The sequence below is a fragment of the Clupea harengus genome, chromosome 25 (genome assembly GCF_900700415.2).
Source record: "Clupea harengus chromosome 25, Ch_v2.0.2, whole genome shotgun sequence".
Taxonomy (NCBI): domain Eukaryota; kingdom Metazoa; phylum Chordata; class Actinopteri; order Clupeiformes; family Clupeidae; genus Clupea; species Clupea harengus.
Window position 1 is genome coordinate 5,251,678 of NC_045176.1, and position 23,227 is coordinate 5,274,904.

The 23,227-nt window shown below is 43.8% G+C and overlaps 1 protein-coding gene across 1 annotated transcript in view; it reads left to right on the forward strand.

Moving 5' to 3' along the window:
• The first annotated feature begins 3,708 nt into the window (after nt 1-3,708).
• The window catches only part of LOC105891294 (voltage-dependent R-type calcium channel subunit alpha-1E-like), a 75,211-nt gene continuing 55,692 nt past the window's right edge, over nt 3,709-23,227 (forward strand). Inside the window, exons 1-5 of the mRNA XM_031562782.2 lie at nt 3,709-4,204; nt 9,748-10,193; nt 17,962-18,216; nt 21,111-21,216; nt 21,805-21,944. Of these exons, the coding sequence (XP_031418642.1) occupies nt 9,760-10,193; nt 17,962-18,216; nt 21,111-21,216; nt 21,805-21,944 (935 nt within the window). The 5' untranslated portion in view covers nt 3,709-4,204; nt 9,748-9,759. The remainder of the gene's footprint in view (nt 4,205-9,747; nt 10,194-17,961; nt 18,217-21,110; nt 21,217-21,804; nt 21,945-23,227) is intronic.

The following is a 23,227-nucleotide window of genomic DNA, read 5'->3' on the forward strand; positions in this document are numbered from 1 at the left end:
CATATCAGATCCAAAGTTAACAGACAATCAAAGATGCTGTTGAAAGATGGAGGGGATGAAACAGGGGAGTGTAAAAAGGAATGATTCATGTTTCTCATGATACTAATGCTGGGGTGGCTGGATAAGTCTAGCATATTTTTTTTTTTTAAGATTTATTTTTTGGCTTTTTATCGATAGTGCAGTGAAGAGTGGGACAGGAAATGAGAGGGAGAAGAGCTGGGGAGTGGACAGGAGAAATGACATCGGGCCGGATTCGAACCCGTGTCCTCCATGGGCATCAAGCCCGAATGTGGTCGGGGCTACTGCTTGCGCCACAGTGCCCCCCAAGTCTAGCATATTTTAACGGTATAGTGAGAAGATGGGAATATTGCCAGTTGACTGGCAGGGCACTGAAAGGCCAGAGTTACATGGAGGGATAAAACCATCAGGGGAGAAAACCATGGCTTGAGCCAAACCATATTTGTACAATTTAACCTGTCACTGACATCCACTCGCAATTCATCCTGTCACTGACATCCACTCTCAATTCATCCTGTCACTGACATCCACTCTCAATTCATCCTGTCACTGACATCCACTCTCAATTCATCCTGTCACTGACATCCACTCTCAATTCATCCTGTCACTGACATCCACTCTCAATTCATCCTGTCACTGACATCCACTCTCAATTCATCCTGTCACTGACATCCACTCTCAATTCATCCTGTCACTGACATCCACTCTCAATTCATCCTGTCACTGACATCCACTCTCAATTCATCCTGTCACTGACATCCCCTCGCAATTCAACCTGTCACTGACATCCACTCTCTCCACATAGTGATGCTATTAGCTCCCTTTCCTGCTCTTTCTGATGTACCTGGTCAGACAGGGGGAAAGACCAGTATATTCACTTATATGATCAGACAGGGGGAAAGACCAGTATATTCACTAATATGGTCAGACAGGGGGAAAGACCAGTATATTCACTAATATGATCATACATGGGGGAAGACCAGTATATACAGTATATTCACTAATATGGTCAGACAGGGGGAAAGACCAGTATATACAGTATAGTCACTAATTCAGTCAGGTCTGAGTGACACTGTACAATTCTATTGATCTATTACTTCACTAAAAGCCAATCACCCACCTGCATGTACCGACAAGTGTTATTTCATTTTTTTTTCATGGTCCCTTTTTGTGGGGTATAACATGATTGTGTTCCAGAATAATTCAAGATGTTCCTGAGACCTCCAACTGACTGCCCATTGCACTCTCTTTTTTCTCACTCTTAGTTCCCTCTTTAAAGGTTTAAGTCATAATCAGCACTGCAATAGAATTGGTAGTTGGAGAAGCTTTACTCTGCCTAAAACCAACAGCTACACTGCTCAGTGTGATGCGCATAAAGTGTCAATGGAAAAGATGGCAGCTGCTTGCAGAGACAGACTGTTTGGGCTTGCTAACCATCTTTTTGGTGACAGCCCAACTTTGTGATTCTGTGACAAATGCTTTTCTTAACAGAGCAATACGCTTCAACCGAACATATGTAGAAATTATATAGTCTGTGTACCGCAAATGCTTGAAGATACAGAGTCCATTTGTGTGTGGATGAGAGTGAGGATAAGAGCACACACACACACACACACACACACACACACACACACACACACACACACACTATTAGGATGGGAGCGGAAGCATTTTTTCAGTGAGGCTGAGTTGAACCGAAATTGCAACATGCTGTACACATCTTCGTGAAAGCATAGTGATTGAGTAGAGATTGACCTTCAGTACCCTGAACCAGTGTCTTTAATATTATTGCGGCTAACTTTGATATTTCTGGTCAGTGTGTTTAATACTGTTACTCTTTTATACATCCTCCAATGAAATACAGTTTTATACATCCTCCAATGAAGTACTGTTTTAGACGTCCTCCAATGAAGTACTGTTTTATATATCCTCCAATGAAATACTATTTTATATATCCTCCAATGAAATACTGTTTTATATATCCTCCAATGAAATACTGTTTTATACATCCTCCAATGAAGTACTGTTTTAGACGTCCTCCAATTAAGTACTGTTTAATATCCTACAATGAAGTACAGTTTTAGTGTCATTTCTGTTTGTTATTTCTAATGTGATTAACAGATGTTTTTTTTTTGTTAATCAAATGATATTGATGGGGGCGATAGTGGTTCAGGAGTTGTTTAGCAATCGAAAGGTTGCTAGTTTGATCCCGACTCCTCCTCACCAAGTGTCAAAGTGTCCTTGAGCAAGACAATGAACCCCCAACCGCTCCCGATGTGCAGGTTGGCCACTTAGATAGTAGCCTCCGCCTCATCAGTGTCTGAATGGGTAGATGTCTGAGGCATTCATCTGTAAAGCTCTTTGAATGCTCTATAAATAGAAAAGCGCTATAGAAATGCAGTCCATTTACATTCAAACATGTGATTGATTGATTCACCCATCCTTCTATACCTCTCACATCCAGAGCATATCCAGACATGAACCTTCATTAAAATTACATTACACTTTACACTTGGACTTGTCTGGGAGGGGCCACAGGTTCTGTATTAAAATCAATGAATTTCAGAATGTACTTGTGTTCTATAGCTTGTGATAATGTTAGCATGCAGAATGTACTTGTGTTCTATAGCTTGTGGTAATGTGAGCATGCAGAATGTACTTGCTTGTGGTAATGTTAGCATGCAGAATGTACTTGTGTTCTATAGCTTGTGGTAATGTTAGCACGAAGAATGTACTTGTGTTCTATAGCTTGTGGTAATGTTAGCATGCAGAATGTACTTGCTTGTGGTAATGTTAGCATGCAGAATGTACTTGTGTTCTATAGCTTGTGGTAATGTTAGAATGCAGAATGTACTTGTGTTCTATAGCTTGTGGTAATGTTAGAATGCAGAATGTACTTGTGTTCTATAGCTTGTGGTAATGTTAGAATGCAGAATGTACTTGTGTTCTATAGCTTGTGGTAATGTTAGAATGCAGAATGTACTTGTGTTCTATAGCTTGTGGTAATGTTAGCATGCAGAATGTACTTGTGTTCTATAGCTTGTGGTAATGTTAGAATGCAGAATGTACTTGTGTTCTATAGCTTGTGGTAATGTTAGCACGCATTTTTTCATTCACAAAAGAGAAACCTGTCTCCTGCTCTATACACTACATTGGTGTCAGAAGTAGGAATCGAGGATGACCAAGCTTGAACACATTGAGGATCTCATTAACCAGCTGCAGCAGGAGGGGGCATGGCTGAAGAGAAATACCCCAACAGCCCTAACAGACCAGACCTGGCTGTGTGCCCTCCCTGGGGACAGACGGAAGAGAACAGCAGGAGGGGGCCACTGGACGCCTCTACTGCTCCAGGAACACCAGGGACCAGGGACCAGGGACTGGGGAGTCCAGCGCACCCGCAACGGATGGAGGGAAGCTGCTGCGCAAGGCGGTCCAAGACAGGCCCCCACCCCGACCGCCGACCAGCTGAGGACCACTGCTGCAACAATGCTATGCCAAGGGACAACAAAGCTGCCCCGCTCCAGTGGTACAGGTCCAAGAGTTCCGTACACATTCGGAAATCCTGGCCTGTGGTACCAGTTCAAGAAAATGTACCCTTTTTCTCTCAGGAAAACAAAGTATCTTAATCATCATATTGCAATCCTCTCTCTGCATGATGAAAAGAGGCATGGTTTACATAACTCAATAAGCAATGTATTGCGTGTTTAAGTACTATCAAGGGCGTGACAGTTTAATTAAGATTTGTCCAGTGAGAATAAACTGTCTAGTATTGTACAGGTCCTAATTAAGATGTTTTGAAGAAGGTAAGTAAAGTAAACCAAATTTGATCTAAGATAGAGTGGGCTACATAAAAGTGCAAAATGATATTAAATATTCCCCCTGGCATGTGGGATGTGTGTCGCAGTACAATCTCATAATATCCCAAGCGTTGGCATCAGACGTTAAGTGAAAGAGATTGGACGCGTTTTCATGAATCATTTCCGAGCCTGCATTATTTACAATAGCTTGTAGCTGCTTGTCACCATCCTCGTGCGATAGACTATACCTGGCAACTGGCTTGGCATCTCTCACCCGTAGTCTCCACGGGCTTATCTATACTCATAGAGGGACACTGAAGACACCGAAGGAACATTTCAAGCCCTCGAGGTGTTACAACGGAAGATGGACACACTGCATTTACTTTTAGGTAATTAACTTACAAATTTACATATTCAGTGCTACGTGATTGTTTTGGCCACAGCGATGTTGTCTAGTAGGATGCTTTGGTCTGGGCTGATTAACCACTTGAATCGCTGTGTATATGTTGCGTTAGACACAAGGCGAAACAAAATAGACGGATACTAGGGGCGCCAAGTTTTCCGGCGGTCTCACAAATGTGGTCTTTCAGTCAATCGCGGTGAAAAAGTAACAATGGTTAAAGGGATGAATGGCTTTCTCCTCAAATTGGTTACTATGTAGGGTTAAAATCGACGCCAGAAGTCATTCAATAATTACTGTTATTAGGGAATTCGAGAGCTGGGACTGTGGAATGCGACGTTACCTATTTAATTCATTATTCATATTATTTTAACGTGAAATTTGTTTGATTTGCTTTTTTGCACTGGCACTTTGAACTGTACGAGTTACCGTTCTGCAATGCAATTAACCATTCTTCATGTTTCTACTTATGCAGTGGTTAATTGTGAACTACACTGATAAACTTACTTATTTACATGTTTAAAAGGCTTCAGAATAATGTCTGCAACAGAAACCAACGATGACACATAATCACAAACAGCCTGACGTTTGGATCAGTTCGGCTCTGTGGGGGTGTAACTGAACACAAAAAGCTCAGCTTCTCTCCCGAAGGCAATGCAAGGCACATATTTGCACAGTGCCATTCTGGGGACAGGGTGGCGTTTGTAATGATAATGAAGATAGTCCTCCTCCATGGAATTCGTTTTGTCTTTACTTGGTGTTGCACATAAAATTCAGTCTGAGTGTTACTGTTGAATCTATTACTTTAGTAATAATGGCAGTGACATTGGCAGTGACATGCCTGCATATGCTGATACACGTTATTGTATTTGTCATTGCCGCTTTTTGTAGGGCATAACATGATTGGGTTCTGACATGCTAATTAAAATGACACCTGTTGTTCTGACTTTCCCTGTACCTCACCTATTGTAAAGGGAAAAGCCATTATTTTCTTCCACCCATATGAAGTAATTTGCCAAATACTCTGTCAGCTGCCGCAGAGCATGTGTGCACTTGACAATGTGCTGAAGTCCTTAAACCTTGGGCTTGATTGCCCTACGTACGACAGCGGCTGGTAACGGCAGCAGTAGACCGGCAATTTCTCTGTCATTCCTCCAGCATACTCTCCGAGGCCCGCAGAGCCCCGCTGATGATGAGTGAGTCACTTTCCCTCTCACCCACTCCTGATAATGCTCCTTTCAACCACAGGTGAATAGAAATGGCCTCGTTGTCTCTGTCTCCCCGTCTCCGACATGCTGAAAGCAAGACCCTCAGCCGTTCAGCCACGTCGGCTCGCTGCATCCACGGCAAATGCCACATCAGATCAGATCACTCTTTGAAAATAGTTGATTTCAGTTCTCCTCTCTTCTGCCTAACCTTAACTAAAAATGTTAAAACAAGACCTTTTTTTTTTCATTTACGTTTTCACGTGGTAGCATTTCAGTGGCATGTCAAGTTACGTGTCTCCTTGATAAATGTAACATCAGCTCCTGTCGTTCAAAAATAATCGGAATAATTTGATATGAAAGAGCATTTAAAGTCATTTGAATAAGTGTTTAAATAAGAATTAAGATTGCTTCAGAGAGAGCATGACCATTATGTTGTGTCTTGTCAGTCCCTTTTTAAACGATTCACTTTTCTTAAAAGGCTTTTTATATAAAAGAAAAGTTCAGATAAATAAAAGATTACAGTGTTTTAACCAAATGGGCATCCATTACCACAGTTGGTAATTCAAAGTACTTTACAACTGAGCAGATAAAAGAACATAAAGTGCATTATAAAAGAACATAGGACAATTAAATAAAAGATTAAAAATTAAGCTAAAAGAACATGGAAAAGATAAATTAATAAAAGAGTAAATTAATAAAAAGTAGAGTGTATTCGGACAGTTTACAAAATGCATCTGAAAACAGCTGGGAGTTCAGTCTAGATTTGGAACTGGCTACAGTACTAAGTACATTTGATGTCATCAGGAAGTTGGTTCCAGAGCTGAGCAGCATAGCAGCTAAAGGCTGCTTCACCGTGTTCAGTTCTGACAGTAAGAATTACCAACAGGTGTATACTACTAAAAACATATCTGAGAGGTATTTTTGTCTCATTTCAGTGCTTTAAAGTCAATTCTGTGTCTTGCTGGAAACCAGTGTAAGGACTTGAGTATTGGCTTTTTAAAGGAGGGCTTGTGAAAAGACCATTGCAGTAGTCAACCCTGCTGGAGATAAAGGCATGGATGAGTTTTTCTTAGTCATGTTTTGACATAAGGCCTCTAAGTTTGGCTATGTTTTTGAGATGGTAAAAAGCTGACTTAGTTATGCTTTGACACGCTGTTAAAACTGAGATCGCAATCAATTAAGACACCAAGGTAAGTAATCCAAAAGACCAGAGAGTTCAGCGTCAAGGAGCCAGACACAAGCATAAGAAAGTGAAAACAGAAATGTCTTTGAAGCAGTCATTGTACAAGTCTTCATGTAAGTGCTGATCTTTTGCATCAGCTATCTAACTGGACAGAAGGACCGATAGAAAGCAAATGGCTCGTGTCATTTTTATTGACCTTTTTTTATCTGCACTCGTATTACATTTGTCAGCTGTGTTAAGCTTTGATGTCTTAGGGTAAGGGATCAGGTGTTAGCCAGTGATCAAGGCTAGGGCTGGGGTTAGGATCAGGTGTTAGCCAGTGATCAAGGCTAGGGCTAGGGTAACGGATCAGGTGTCAGTCAGTGATCAAGGCTAGGACTGGGGTTAGGATCAGGTGTTAGTGATCAAGGCTAGGACTGGGGTTGTGTCAGAGGAGAGCTAAATTAGGTTGATGGTTAATTGAGAGGTAGGGATAAACGGAATATCTTTGATAGTTTGCACAGTTAGCTGAGAATCCTTAAACAGCTACCTACTGTATGCAGTGCAGTGTGTTTTGGTTATCCTCTTCAAATTCTTTTTGATGGTCTATGGCCGTGTGAGGGTTCCCACTAGCCGTCCAGGCAGTGCACATCAAACCTGAACCAACAGGACTGTTGCCACTGCTAAAAGATACTAACACGCTAACTGGGGTCTTCTGGTGATATAATTGGCAATATCCTGTTGTGAAAGTTACATTTTCAAAGGACCAGTGAGCGAAATACCAGAGAAAGAAGGCCTACGCCCCACTTACACTCTCTCTTTTCTCTCTCTCTCTCTCTCTCTCTCTCTCTCTCTCTCTCTCTCTCTTTGTGCAAGAACAAATGGATAAAGGTGTGATTCAACTTGAATTAAATGTTGTGGTGTAAATGCTCTGTTCTGAGATGTACAGGTTTGTCCGTTATGCATGTATCTCAGCTCTTCTGGTGCACTACTCTGCATTGAATGCTGACGTGGCAGAGGAGTCTGGCATGAAACACCACCTGACTACTAACTTTCTGATTAATGCGTACACTTCTCATGACCAACAACTCATTCATTCGGGTGGTCGAAGTTTTTCCTAGAAGTCCAAACAGCAGAAAAAGGCAAATAAAAGGAGGACATTTTATTTCACAAATCAGTTGTTTCTGACTGGACCCATCGGACAGGGTGTTGTTCTATTTTGGTAGCTCAACAGGAAAAAATGATTGTCCAGAGATTGTCCTGGCTAAGCTTTGCCAAAGTAATGTCTGGAGATGTTTCCAGATCCACCCAGATCCAGTCAGCTGTATGCTTTTATGTAGCTTGCCTCCTGAGTGATGGTCTGTCAGTCCTATGTATATGTTAGAGGAGCATTGTGGTAAAAAGTTCTTGAGCAAGTTTGCAATACATTTTTAGGACAAATATTGATTTGATAAATTCAGTGTTACTAAATGCATAGCTACAAAGAATACAGAGGGCTGAAAACTTTGGCAAAACCAATGTTTGGACTACTTTATTTAAAGGAGCACTTGGTCCTTGAACTTTAGCAAAGGGGCCCTGCTGAAATGCAATGAACACATTGAGCTGTAAGTGCATCCTATCGGAGTCATCACAAGTTCACAGTAGGGTTAAGGTTAGCATCTCCCTATGCCTAAAGCATGTTCTTAGCTTGAGTTAGCATCTCCCTTTGCCTAAAGCATGTTCTCAGCTTGAGTTAGCATCTCCCTATGCCCAAAGCATGTTCTTAGCTTGCAAAAACTTCTGTCACACAAGCCCCGTCACTGCAGATTATATGCAAGCATTGTTTATATTCAAGTTAGATCAATGAGTCATGCCGCTGTTAATTGTGCTTCAAAGAGAACATGAAGTCATACATCACTGCAACGCTTCCTATACACAGTGCTCTGGCATTTGTCTTCAGAGTGTTCAAATGAAGCTGTATATAATTGCACTATAATCAAAGCATGCCTATAATCAACAAGCTTGGTGTCCTTTCTAAGTGGTTGGCTCTCGCTGATAGCCAATAAATGTAGCGTCCACACACACACACACACACACACACACACACACACACACACACAACATTAAACACCAAAATAATAGCTCACTCCTCTTTTCATTTCTTTTGAGTATATTACCTGTGTGAGAGGTCCGGCTGTGAGCTCTAGCCCTTTTTAGAACGGTGTCTGATAGACATTTAGTATGGCGAGTGGAATTGCAAGGTCTCTCATGTAAAGTTGTGTTCCCAATCTTGTTTTCCAACTGGAGTCTGAGGTGGATTATCTTCATTCCATGTCTTCTATACCTGCTATATAATTGCACTATAATGGAAGCATGCCTATAATCAACTAGCTTGGTCTCCTTTCTGAGTGGTTGGCTACTTGAGAAAAGGTAATATATACAGCCTATACATCGCTATACAGAAAGTTTAAGGGTTCTTTTTCTTGTAGTCATTGGAAACGCCATAGATGTTTAACCTTCAAACAGCTGATGAACTGTATGGCATGTGTTTGCAGGTGGCCATTATACGCTGATGGAATGAGTCAGACAGTTGGCTTATCTTTGACTGAATTGACGTGTGTCATTTGAGCCAAAAGCTGCAGGCATGTGTGTTGATGCGATAATTCTTTCAGCAATTTTGTAGAATTATTGTACCAACATACATCAACAGCGTTTGTCCATTAAAACCACAGAAAGATCTTAATTAAATCATATATTTAGAGTTTTTCTATCATTTCATTCATTGTTTTTCATAAGTGTAGATGTCTAAATACAACCCTAAGTTGTATGTGTTAAAGCAGTGGTTCTTAACCTGGGTTCGATCGAACCCCAGGGGTTCGTTGAGTCACTCTCAGGGGTTCGGCAGGGGTCAAGACACACAAAGTATAGCCCGGTTCAGACTAGCAATGTCTCGTCGTTTTTATTTATATACCTATGTTTTGAAGAAATCATGTTTTATTTTTCCAATTACGAAGGGTTCGGTGAATGCACTGATGAAGCTCGCAGGGTTCAGTACCTCCAATAAGGTTAAGAACCACTGTGTTAAAGGGTTAAGGAGTCTCCTGTGGATAAGGCAAATGAACAACTTATTCTAAAACTCTTCTTCCCTTCCTATTTTTCTCCCTCTGCTTTCCCTTGTCTCAGCCCCATGGTGAGATGAGCCAGTCTGGGAAGATGCACGCTGTGTCAGACGGGGCCCTCTCCCCCAGGCCGGACCCCAGTGGCCCGCAGCAGGCTGGAGCCGCCTCCTCCGTTGGCGAGGGCACCTTCCATCGCTCCTTCCTCCCCCTGCCGGAGCCCGAGGCCTGGCGGATGGCCGGTCGGCAGGGCCTGACCCCAGGGTCGCGCTCCTGCTCCCTCCAGGTGCCGCCCACTGTCTCCGGGAGCGTGCTGCTGCTGCTCCCGCGCGCCGCCACCTTCGACGCCTCGTACGCGCGGGACGGGGCGCTGGCGGGGCTCAGCACGCCGCCCCTCAGCCCCGGGGGCAACATGCAGCGCCGCGGGGGCATCATAGACCAGCGAGACGTGGTGCGGGCACACCAGGCACACAAGATCCAGAGCACGCCACAGGCGCGCAGGAAAGAATGGGAGTGAGTACACGAGTCACGCACTAACAGCCACAAGGGCGGCGCTATACAATACATGCAGCATATATCTGTCATATATATATAAAACTAAATTTGAGTTTATGTGTGTAAACTCTTTCCTCATGATTGACAATCACCTAAACCTGTTTGTCCATGTCATTGAATATATCCGGGATCAGCTCAGGCTGATATTATCTTATCTTTCAGCAGATGTGGGGTGATGTCAATCTGATTAAGCAATGACTGGGCATGAGCGCTGGTATTAAAACTATGGAACTGTAACTATATCGCCTTATAGAGTTGGTTCTGAAGGGGAATAGACCACAGAAAATATACAATTTTTGTGCCAATTTCCCAATTAGGTTGTTGTGACATTATCGTCTATAGGTAGATATGCTCTATTATAGTGTCATAGTGTTATATATAGTGTCATATATAGCTATACTGTTAGTCTCATTTGAACAGACTCAGCTTTTCGGCAACCAGCTGGAGATCACTGAGACATGCTATTCATAGATGGTTTAGTGAATATCTTCTTTCATTCATCTTTTTGCTAATACACTAGAGCCTGCAACACTGAAATGGGTTGTACATTTGTATTTTTTTATTGTCCAGCTTTATGGTCACTGCCATACGTGTGTCATCTATCCATGCCAACTTTGACACCATCACGTGTAGGGGCAGAATATCGCAGTTGATTTTGGCATACAGCAGGGCGCTGGCAGAGATCTGTCTAAATTGAGGTTTTTGGACTCACTCCACCTTGCCTCCCACACATATGCATTAGACCACATGCTGCATGCATTAGGCCGCATGCTGTGAACGCGTCACTCCGTCATTGAAAAGACTTAACGTGCAGCCTTTTTACTGAGCAGGAAGTGAGAGTGAATCACTGGGACTGCGGTCTGGTAGACTTGGTACATGAACCTTGATTATGGCAACACTGTCATAGTAGCTCCATCCTCCCCCACACCTTTCACCTGATTAGGAGCATACAAAGCCGCTCTCTCTCTCCCTCTCTGGTTCTCTCTTGCTCTCTATGCAACTCTTTCATATAAACGTAGGAACACTCAAACAGGAAGGAATTACCATTGTTGACTGAGGGGGTAAGAGTGCTGCTCACAGATAATTACCACTGAAGGATGAGGGCTATGTGGGTGGATGAGGGAGTGGGATCTCAAGAGAAAATTGATTTATGGCTTTTGTGTTTTTTGTCATGTCGTGTGACGATAGTGAATGATGTATTCCGGACAGGATTGTTTGGATGCGTGAAAAAGCAGTGATACACTGCCATTTCTAATATGGTTCTTGCAGAAAACACATAAATCATATGTGTCACTCATTCGCCACCACACGCAAAATTAGAACGCAGAGCTTTCTTTGTCCACTAGAGGGCACCATGGCACAAAAAAAGCCAAAACATTGTTGCTTCATTGTACACAGTTTTTGAGGGTACCGGAGCGTATGTAAAAATGTCTATCACGTAACATTGACGTGCTGTTTGATTATTTTTACTTACTTAATGTCTAAGTATTGGTCCTCATAACAGCTGATTTGAATTTTGAATTTGCCAGTTTTGGCACATAATAACTATGCCAAAAAGTCTCACTCAGTAATTCATTTCAGGGCCATTGTGAAGACACTGCTGGTATAAAACATGTATTGAAATTTATTTGATGACTAGATGAATCGATGCTACTCCCAAATACCAAATAACTGAACAGTGAATAGAGTGGCATTCACATTGCACTGTTCGTTTCAGGGAAGTAAAACCAGATTATTGTCCATGTTATTCCAATTATGCTAAACTGATATCCAGGGATTCCAAGGACACCTGAAAAAGCCTGAGTTCTGCTTCAAAAGCATAGCAGTGGGCAGCATAGCAATGCTGGAATGGCTATTGGTATGAATAGCACTTCCTGGACACACACCTCATATCATAATGTCTCTCACGACTTTGTCAATGAATTAAAGGCATTTTTAACACCCTGAGGCTAACAGATATATTTCAGATTCCCAAGTTTGCAAGAATGTAATAGTTTGAAAGCAAAACAATGTGCTGCAGGTTATGGTTAGCATGTGTGTTTATATAAGCGTCTGTTACAATTCTGACAGTGCTGGCAAAACTCAGGGCTAGAGAGTCTGTTGCCAGGTAACAAAGTGGAAGAAAACACTGAAGCCACTCTAATCAGAGCTAAGGTGAAAACCTGTTCGACAATTACATAAACACTCTTCAGAGTTATTTGGAGATTAGTGCGCTGATAAACGTTCAACTAACTGGAGTCTCTTCTAGGATAGACTTCTGTGGCAGTTCTCCCAGGAACATCCAGGAGTCAATATTTAGGTGGGAGTAGAAGGGTGTGGGAGTCTGCTCAGGAAGTGTGGTCCCCTTGTGATTTTTCTCTGTTCTTTCCAAGGAAATTGATGATTTCACCGGATGCAAGTTTCACGACAGAGTCCTTTTCTTAGAGTGATCTTGGTTATTTGAAGTTGCGTTATGCTATTTATCATTTAGTGTTTCATGATGTAAAGAATAGCCAACAACACAGCGGTATATGCAAACACAGATATGCATATTTGACGACCATGTGCCAAGAAGGGCCTGTTCAGCTTTCCTCAGTTCATCTGTTGAACATCCACACACAGATGCACTGCATTAGCAAGAATCCTCAGTTCATCTGTTTAACATCCTCACACAGATGCACTGCATTAGCAAGAAAATCTGATCAAACATCACACCGAGATACTATTTTCATATAATTCCTTCCTTTTCACGAGGCTAAACGGAGAACTCTGTGATTTATATTGAAGTTACGTGCTATAGCAGGAGGAGATGAAAATACTCCATGAAAACCTCTTAGGATTTCTGTCGATACAGAAGAATGGAAACCTTGACATTCCGTGCTATAACCACCGTTGCCCCCAGGAAAGAGCAGGCTTTCAGGAGGAAAGGATTGTACACTTGTGTTGGAAAATAGAAAAGAACATAGCAGAAATTCAACTGAGCCCTGTCACCATGGAAACCACTGTTAAGAGGAGAGAAAAAAAGGAAGATTGTCTATCTACAAATATTTTCGGCTGTCACCATAGTGGAGTGGGCTCCTTATGTAAAAATGTTTATTGGCGGTGTTCTTGGGGGTGTTTGGGAGGATGGCTACGGGACGCCAAGGGTGACAGACCTTATTTTGCATGCACAATGCACCCTGTGCTACAAAACACACTCAGTTATTACGAAACCATGTAACATGAAAGACAAAAACACGTTAACATTGTGTCCACGAAATGTTGAAGAGAGCACATCCTTTTAACACAGAAAACCAAACGGATGATTCAGGTTGTGCACTGATTTGACTGTTGCGCTTTTCATTTTGTGGACAAAATCAAAATAATGCATTTTGATTCTAATTTTGGAACATTTGCACAGAATGGACACACTCAGTTCAATGTGCATAGCACGCCGGGAGCTCCTCACAGTTCACTTATGTAATGTGGAAGCTTCACTGACCCCTTGCATGTTACACAGCCCCCACCTAACGGGTTACACAGCCCCCACCTAACGGGTTACACAGCCCCCACCTAACGGGTTACACAGCCCCCACCTAGTGGGGTAGTCTTCCTGACAACTCAGGCGTTCCACACAGACTGTGCACTGTTGGGCTGGCAACATCGGTGCCACAGGCTCTGGAGCCAGCGGCATGGAGGACCCCTGGGCCAGCGGCATGGAGGACCCCTGGGCTGGTAGCATGGAGGACCCCTGGGCTGGTAGCATGGAGGACCCCTGGGCCGGTAGCATGGAGGACCCCTGGGCTGGTAGCATGGAGGACCCCTGGGCTGGTAGCATAGAGGACCCCTGGGCTGGTAGCATGGAGGACCCCTGGGCCAGCGGCATGGAGGACCCCTGGGCTGGTAGCATGGAGGACCCCTGGGCTGGTAGCATGGAGGACCCCTGGGCCGGTAGCATGGAGGACCCCTGGGCTGGTAGCATGGAGGACCCCTGGGCTGGTAGCATAGAGGACCCCTGGGCTGGTAGCATGGAGGACCCCTGGGCCAGCGGCATGGAGGACCCCTGGGCTGGTAGCATGGAGGACCCCTGGGCTGGTAGCATGGAGGACCCCTGGGCTGGTAGCATGGAGGACCCCTGTGCTGGTAGCATGGAGGACCCCTGGGCTGGTAGCATGGAGGACCCCTGGGCTGGTAGCATGGAGGACCCCTGGGCTGGTAGCATGGAGGACCCCTGTGCTGGTAGCATGGAGGACCCCTGGGCTGGTAGCATGGAGGACCCCTGGGCCAGCGGCATGGAGGACCCCTGGGCTGGTAGCATGGAGGACCCCTGGGCTGGTAGCATGGAGGACCCCTGGGCTGGTAGCATGGAGGACCCCTGTGCTGGTAGCATGGAGGACCCCTGGGCTGGTAGCATGGAGGACCCCTGGGCTGGTAGCATGGAGGACCCCTGTGCTGGTAGCATGGAGGACCCCTGGGCTGGAGGTTGGCTAGCCAAGGGTACCAGCTTGTCTCTAATGTCGTCTGCAAAGATCTGTGGGCTGAAGTCTGTTTAGCAGCAGTGTCCCCTCAATAGAGTGTGTGGCAGTATGCTGGGGTTGGGTACATGTGGGCACCAGGGTTTCTACAAGCAGATCGGGTGGAGAGACTACAGCAGCATCCCAAAGCGAAGATAGTCTAGACTGGGAGAGGAAGAAAGAAACAGAGTGAGCGGGTAGAGTTCGGCTGCCAATACGCATAGATGTACTTGATGGATGTGGTGATGAGGAACAATGTTGCACAGCCATCAGCTTTTCTCAGCAAAGGTCACGCTATAGGAGAGAGAATATTTAGTTAGTAAACATCAATTTGATAAACAGATAAAGAGATACATTTATTAATCAAACATTACCGATTTCCAGTGTTTCTGAAAGCCTCTTAATCTTCCTCATTGTGTGTGCCTCCACTGTGACTACTGCTATTACTGTGCTTGTGTCAAGGTGCAGCTGTAGTTGCGCTCTGCTCTGTTGAATAGGCCTAATTTAGGTGTTCCGCAAAGGTCAAAGGTCAATAGTTGGGCTCTCTGTGTTTAAGATGCATGTCTCTTCCTCGTCAGATAGTAATATCAGCTGTAACCTATACAAATAGAGACATAGAGAAAGCAGTTGCCTAGTACCAACCATGCCATCATGGGGCGACAGTGGTACAGTGGTAGAGGAGTCGTTTAGTAATCAGAAGGTTGCTAGTTCGATTCCCTGTCGAAGCGTCCTTGAGCAAGACACTGAGCTCCTGATGTGCAGTGTGCCATCAGTGTAAATGTAAAATGTGTATACATTGTAAGTCGCACATATGTAAGTCTGCTAAATGACTAAATGTAAATGTGAAGTCTTTGCGTAACAGGGCTTCTGAGAAACCCATCTCACACACAAGGAGTATATGTAACCAGCATTGTCCAAGAGGACATTCTGACAATGAATCTGTCCTCGGGGTGAAATGCCATCATGACAAAGTACATGTCGTCAGAGCTACATCCTTGTGCTCCACATTCATAAATTCCCTATCTTTCACACAGGATCCCTATCTTTCACACAGGATCTCTATCTTTCACATAAAATCCCTATCTTTCACACAGGATCTCTATCTTTCACATAAAATCCCTATCTTTCACACAGGATCCCTGTCTTTCATATAAAATCCCTATCTTTCACACAGGATCCCTATCTTTCATATAAAATCCCTATCTTTCACATAAAATCCCTATCTTCCACAGCTCTTTCTCGCCTTCATTTACGGCTGCGTGTAAGAGAAGATAGATGAGTCCCGATTCAGATATGAAACATTCCGTCTGTCAGATGTAGCGCCTCTTTCTTTGGTACTGTGGTAAACATCTATACAACACTGTAATGGGGGGTAAACGGCTCTGCATTGCAGTATTATCAGACTGAATACTGTGCTTGCTGACTGCTTGTCACTTTAAATTCTGGTTTGCTACCTTGAAAACCCCCCTGATCGCTACCAATGTGGAGACACCCACGCAAAATGATTCAATGCAGGCATGGTCGTACAGTACATGCCAGGATACAACCCACATGTTAGCAGTGGGTGATATTGCCATGGTGATATTAACATATTAGCATATAACTTAAATGTTAAAGCAGGGGAAATCACTATTGCTCTTCAATGAGAGGAGTCATTATTCAGAACGGGTGGTCATTTTGTGATAAGTACTAATGATAGTCAAGCTAATTGCTTCTTGAGTTTTAGAATTAGTGGGGCAAGTCTGAATGGCTTGCCATTAGGCTATATGGGGTTTCATGCAATAGCTCTCTTTTCTATAAATTGGAGCAACTTAAGAACTATTTCATGATCTATTTTTAACATGTCTTATCGGCACAATGACCTGGTTTGCAATATTCTTCACACGCTTTCACTATTCAGCAGGAACATGTTCAAATGTGTATTACTGCTTGCTGCTACTGTCAGTGGTTGAAGACAAATACATTTTCATGACAATTGTCTGTCAATACAGTATGCTACTTCTGTAAAACTTATGTCAGTCAATCTCTGTACATTGCGTCAGTCGTAGAACATATAGATATTGTTTGCACCGGTTTGGCTTCAACCATTTATTGTCAGGACAACACGTGCTAATCATTACACGCGGTTTGTTGACTGGGTATGTAATTTCTGTAGTTTTGAGTGTACTGAAGGCATCTGTGGAGTTGTAGTCTCCACATTACCGCCCTCCATTTGTAGTATCGTGAGGGTTCGGGGGTTTTAAGTAACTGCTATTCCAAGAAAAAAATTTTGCAGCGAGGTTTTTACTATCTGTGGGTTTTACCGGTACGAACCCATTAATGCAATGCAGTGGAGAAAATGTCAGCATGAATTTGTACTTCACTGGTCCAAATGTATTGCCATGGTTACGGTTTTTTTTTTTTTTCAACACTCATCCTCCGGGAAAATGCTCTGTCGAAATACGTGGGAGAAAGCAGAGGATAGGAGCAGGAGGTGACCGTGGCAACGCGCGAGTGTTCGAAGCCTCGTAGTAATGTATTCGTCTACCGCTAGATCGCAAACGCAGGAAGCTGGCTATCTTACTGCTGTGTACTTTTTTCATCTAAGTTTTAGAATTTTTACAAAGTTTCTTTATTATAAGTTCTATTTTACGCGCACGGCATTTTTGTTACATTTTATATAGTTTCTTTTGACTGGAAAGTTTATAAGAGGAGCCGTGTGACTGTTCGACCCATCAACAAGAAGTGTAACTTCCTATGTAAATCAACTGTGTTAGATTCCGAAAAAAAGATCTAATATTTACTCTATTAAATGGAGTTCCAAGACTTCGTGTAGTTGGGCGCTTTCAAAATAATCCAGTTCACACCGTACATGGGACGTTGGAAACTACAGTTTTGTGGGGGATTGTCTTTGAATCTTATGCAAGAGCACTGGTCCCGTGTTCCCCTCGGACAGTTTCACTCGTATGAAAATGCAGCGGTCCGTTCAGCGTTGTTTTGCTTTCGCACTAATGGAGCAATAGTTGTTATTTTTGTCGCTATCTGGTTTTCACGACCGTTTTGCAATGAAGGACCTGATAACGGAGTATAATTATGAGGACTTCATCGCGTCTGGACACATTTAGTTTCCCTAAGAAGTGGTCTGTTGTCAGAATAGGAAGCACTGACTATGGATTTAAGCTAGGATTCGTCTTTTGTGTTACCTGACGATTATCACTTTAAAATCTTGAAGACTTTTTCCCCCCCTGATTTTTGTCCCCCGTTCCTTGTGGCAGAATGGCCCGTTTTGGGGAGGACATACCCAGTGTGATGGAGCCCGGAGAGAGTGCCACGGAGCCTGCAGCGGATGGTCAGGGAGACGCGGAATCGACGGGCGAGATGAAACAAGCCAAGGCACAGCGAGCTCTCACTATGGCCTTTTACAACCCCACTCCAGCCAGACAGAACTGCTTCACTGTCAACAGGTCCCTTTTCATTTTTGCCGAGAACAACCTTATCCGTAGATGTGCAAGGCGGTTCATAGAATGGCCATATCCTTTCATTATCATGTAGGCTATGGGGCTTATTGTGCTTTGCTGCCAGTTGCCTAATATAAAACTAGGTTATGTGGCGTTTGGGGGGCCTGTGATATATTTGTGCGACAAAAGTGAGAGATTACAGGTGTCGGCTTTCAGTACCCTGGACAGCAACTCAGCATTGGTCGTATGCATATCAGATGTTACTCTGTCACTGGCTCCAAAGGGCAGAAATAATTTCATAGTTCATTAATATTCTTGAAATGTTCAACCCCAAACCCCAAACTTTTGTGAGTTTGACAGTGTGTGAGCTATAGCCGCAGGATAATGCTAAAAATTACCCGAAGGCTTTTTAGGCAAAGAGAAACAGAGTCATGGAATGCTCACGAGGCTAAACTAATGTTTATTCCTGCTCAGTTGTCGCACATTAAGGGTGTTACTCTGAATGTTTCACTTTAAACTGGTCTGACTGACTGTTGATTTAGTTTTGTGTTTGTTTGTTTGCTGGTTGATTACCATGTTCGCTAGATTTGATTTTTGTTTATTTTAAATTTTTTGTGTGTGTTTGTGTGTGTGGTTGGGGGAGGGGGCAAAAGGTAAAACAGCTCTTGAATCATATATTGGTTAAAAATAAGAATATACTGAAACATTTATTGATGTTTTGTTTTCATTATAAAAATAAGAAATCTCTGGTAGTTTCATGAGAAACGTCTTCCCCAGTCACAAAACAGATCACGTGTCATCACAAGACAGTATGGTTATACTAGCACTCATTTCAATCACATGTATGATTATATTTTTATTAACAATTATTTCACTAGGCTGCTCTAAATAGAATAAGTCATTCCACAATGGTACTTTGTATTGGAATTGCCTACGTTTACTTGTACGGTTGGATTTATTGTTGATCGTATTATTGGTCATAGCCACTCTGTATGGCAGGCCTGTCAGCGTACAGACTGAAACAGCACTGATCAGTGGTGTCAGTTCTTCAGTGGCGTCAGTGCTTCAGTGCTTCAGTGTATCAGTGCTTCAGTGCTTCAGTGTATCAGTGCTTCAGTGCTTCTGTGGTGTCAGTGGTGTCAGTGCTTCTGTGCTTCAGTGATGTCAGTGTTCAGTGATGTCAGTTCTTCAGTGGTGTCAGTGCTTCAGTGGTGTCAGTGCTTCAGTGGTGTCAGTGCTTCAGTGCTTCTGTGGCGTCAGTGCTTCAGTGGTGTCAGTGGTGTCAGTTCTTCTGTGCTTCAGTGATGTCAGTGCTTCAGTGCTTCAGTTCTTCAGTGGTGTCAGTGGTGTCAGTGATTCAGTGCTTCAGTGCTTCAGTGCTTCAGTGGTGTCAGTTCTTCAGTGCTTCAGTGGTGTCAGTGGTTTCAGTGCTTCAGTGGTGTCAGTGCTTCAGTGGTGTCAGTGCTCCGTGGTGTCAGTGCTCATGGTGTCAGTGGTGTCAGTGCTTCAGTGCTTCAGTTCTTCAGTGGTGTCAGTGCTCATGGTGTCAGTGGTGTCAGTGCTTCAGTGCTTCAGTGGTGTCAGTGCTTCAGTGGTGTCAGTGGTGTCAGTGGTGTCAGTTCTTCAGTGGTGTCAGTGCTTCAGTGGTGTCAGTGGCGTCAGTGCTTCAGTGCTTCAGTGCTTCAGTGCTTCTGTGGTGTCAGTTCTTCAGTGCTTCTGTGGTGTCAGTGGTGTCAGTGGTGTCAGTTCTTCAGTGGTGTCAGTGCTTCTGTGGTGTCAGTGGTGTCAGTGTTTCAGCATTGCAACGCCACACCAGAATGAGCCTGAAGGAACATGTATTGTAACATGCATTGTAGAGCAGAGCACATGTGATCATTATTATGCGATGGTTAGGTGAACATGTTTGGTCCCTTTCTTGAGCATATAGGCTTTTTTTTCATCATCTCAGAAGTATGAAATTGTTCGTACCCATGACACATTTTGTGGGTAAACATTAGATTAGGTAAACATGAGACTGGGACTTGTTCTAAGGTAAACGTTAGATTAGGTAAATCTAAGACTAGGATTTGTTCTAAGGTAAACATTAGATTAGGATTAGGACCTCTAAGGCTTGGCACTTGGCAGTCAAAGTCACTCAAAGGCTTTAACTAAGTGTGCTGCTTTTGCTGCCGAAGGCTCTCAGGCATGAGTTGGTGGTCAGGGTTGCTAGTGGGCTTGCTGGTCAGGATGAAGTGGATTGGATGGGAGTCCTCCTCAACCCTGGCTATTTTTAAACCGCTCAAAGCCTTGCCGATGTGGGCATCTCAATATGAATCACTCAGAATCCCAGAAGCCCCCTTGAAGCCCCCCCCCCCCCCCCCCCTCTGTGAGTCAATGACACAATTTTCAGCCGAAAGACAAGGAATTAATAATAGAAGCCAGAACAGTTCAGCCTCCAAAGAAACACATATTCACACACACAATCTATTGAGAGTGATTGGTGTGTGAAGTGTGTGGGGTAAAGAAACACATTCACACACACAATCTGTTGAGAGTGATTGGTGTGTGAAGTGTGTGGGGTAAGGTTTCTGATGTGTTGATCTGTTGTGACTTCAAGTAGAGGAGAAGGATTTCACTTCTAATGAGACACGATTATGCTTTTTTTGAGGATGTTGTCGGAGTTGCAACATAACTGACCTAAGTGTTATACATGTGGGAGACTGTGGTTTGGGGTGTGTATGTGTGTGTGTGGGTTTGTGTGTGTGTGTGTGTACACGTGGATAGATGTGTGTGTTTATATGTGTGTGTGTGTACACGTGGATAGATGTGTGTGTTTATATGTGTGTGTGTGTGTGTGTGTGTGTGTTTCAGAGAGAGACAGATCCTCTGACCTCAGTGACATTGTTCCCATGGTAATTGATGTTATGCATTAGAGATAAACAAAAAAAATGGCCGTGTTTTACCTGCCTTAACTGCCTTGCCCTTACTCCGTTTGAGTACATGATCCTGGCCACCATCATAGCCAACTGCATCGTGCTGGCACTGGAGCAGCACCTGCCTGGGGAGGACAAGACACCGATGGCCAAACGACTGGTGAGAACAACACGTTTACTAAAATACGAAAGGCACTCTATACTGTATAACCGCATAACCTATGGCAATTGGCTTATTGTCTCTTCCATGAACATTTTAATATTGTGTCTCAGCATTACAATTACGTTAGCCACCACTGATATTTCATAACACAATATGCAGCACTGAAGCGCTGTGAGCTTGTGTTACTCTACAGCCAATCCAGGAGTAGAAGCCATGTCCATCATCGGTATGTGAATGGAGTATAGATGCCTGTAAGGTGGTCTGGACAAATCAGCTGTATAGTGTATCTCTACCTGGTTAGAGGGGGGGGCAAAATCTCACACGTAACCGCTTCTTAAAGCATCAACTGGACTTGAAATCTCACACGTAACGCAACCGCTTTTTAAAGCATCAACTGGACTTGCCTCGAGCGCTTCCTCCGTGCTGTTCTGTATCTTATGACGGGAAAGTCTATGTGCATTACCTGTGCTTTGTCACAAAACACAGTACACACAAGCATCCAACCTCCGATATAATCTTGAAACTAACTACGTGTCACTCACTTCCCCTACGTGTCACTTCCTCACGTGTCACTTCCCTCTACAGGAGAAGACGGAGCCCTATTTCATCGGCATCTTCTGCTTCGAGTTCGGGATCAAACTGGTGGCGCTGGGATTCGTGTTCCACAAGGGCTCCTACCTGCGGAACGCCTGGAACGTCATGGACTTCATCGTGGTGCTCAGCGGGTGAGTGACACACACAATATACACACACGAATCACACACACACACACACACACACACACACACACACACACACACACACACACACACACACAAATCACACACACACACACACACACACACACACACACAAATCACACACACACACAAATCACACACACACACACACACACATTCAGGCTTTTTACCCAGCCTGAATGTGTGTTGGCGAGGTAGTGAAGTGATCCCACGGTCCACCATTCAAGAGTGCTAAAGGCCGCTCTGTAAGGCTATAATTAGACAGTGTGAGGGAGGCTCCAACGCTATGATAAAGGATCCTAAAAGGGCATTGGAGGCTTTTTGTCATTTTCTATTGTTCTATACTACTGTCTTACGAGTTTAGGTGGTAAATAAGTTGAGATTAGTGGAAATTTCCAGTGTGTGTGTGTGTGTGTGTGTGTGTGTGTGTGAGAGAGAGAGAGTGTGTGAGAGAGAGAGATGTGTGAGAGATGTCCACCTCCTGCATTCCAAAGGAAATGTATGATTCCATCATGCGCTGTAGATGTTGAGGCAGCAGATAGGTGGGAGGATGAGTGGATTGGCAGTCGTGTCTAAAACCTGTTACCCCTCAGCCTCCATGGGCCCTCTGTGCGTACACATGTACATGGAACTCTGCTAATCTCATAATGGGAGGAAGAGACATGTAACTCTGCTAATCTCATGATGGGGAGGAAGAGACATGGAACTCTGCTAATCTCATGATGGGGAGGAAGAGACATGTAACTCTGCTAATCTCATAATGGGAGGAAGAGACATGTAACTCTGCTAATCTCATAATGGGAGGACGAGAGACTGGGAGCACAGAACAAGGCATTTACTGTGGCTTCTCATTTGGATTGAAATGAAATGCAATGGAGTTGGATTAGAGGACCTAGCATAGTGCACATTGCATATCCGAGAGCAAATATGTTGTTTTGTATGGGATGAATCACAGTGCCTTCAACACCCACAGATCTCCATCTTATGTAAATGGCACCGTGCAGGAAAGGCAACCATAAGAGACTTTCATTCTGTTTTACATACTGCTGTTTGAGTAGCTTTGCTTGCCTTTTGGTCTGAGGGGGCAGTGTATGAACCCAGAACAGGTGAGTAGGAATAATGTGCATATTTTTGTGTGCGTCTTTCTCCAGTTCAGTGCTTTTCCATAACTCAAGCAGAGTGAGGAGAGATGAGGAGCTCATCACTGTTCAAGGGGCACGCTGCAGTATTCTGGGGCAGGACTCTTATTATGATACTGGTTATACTTG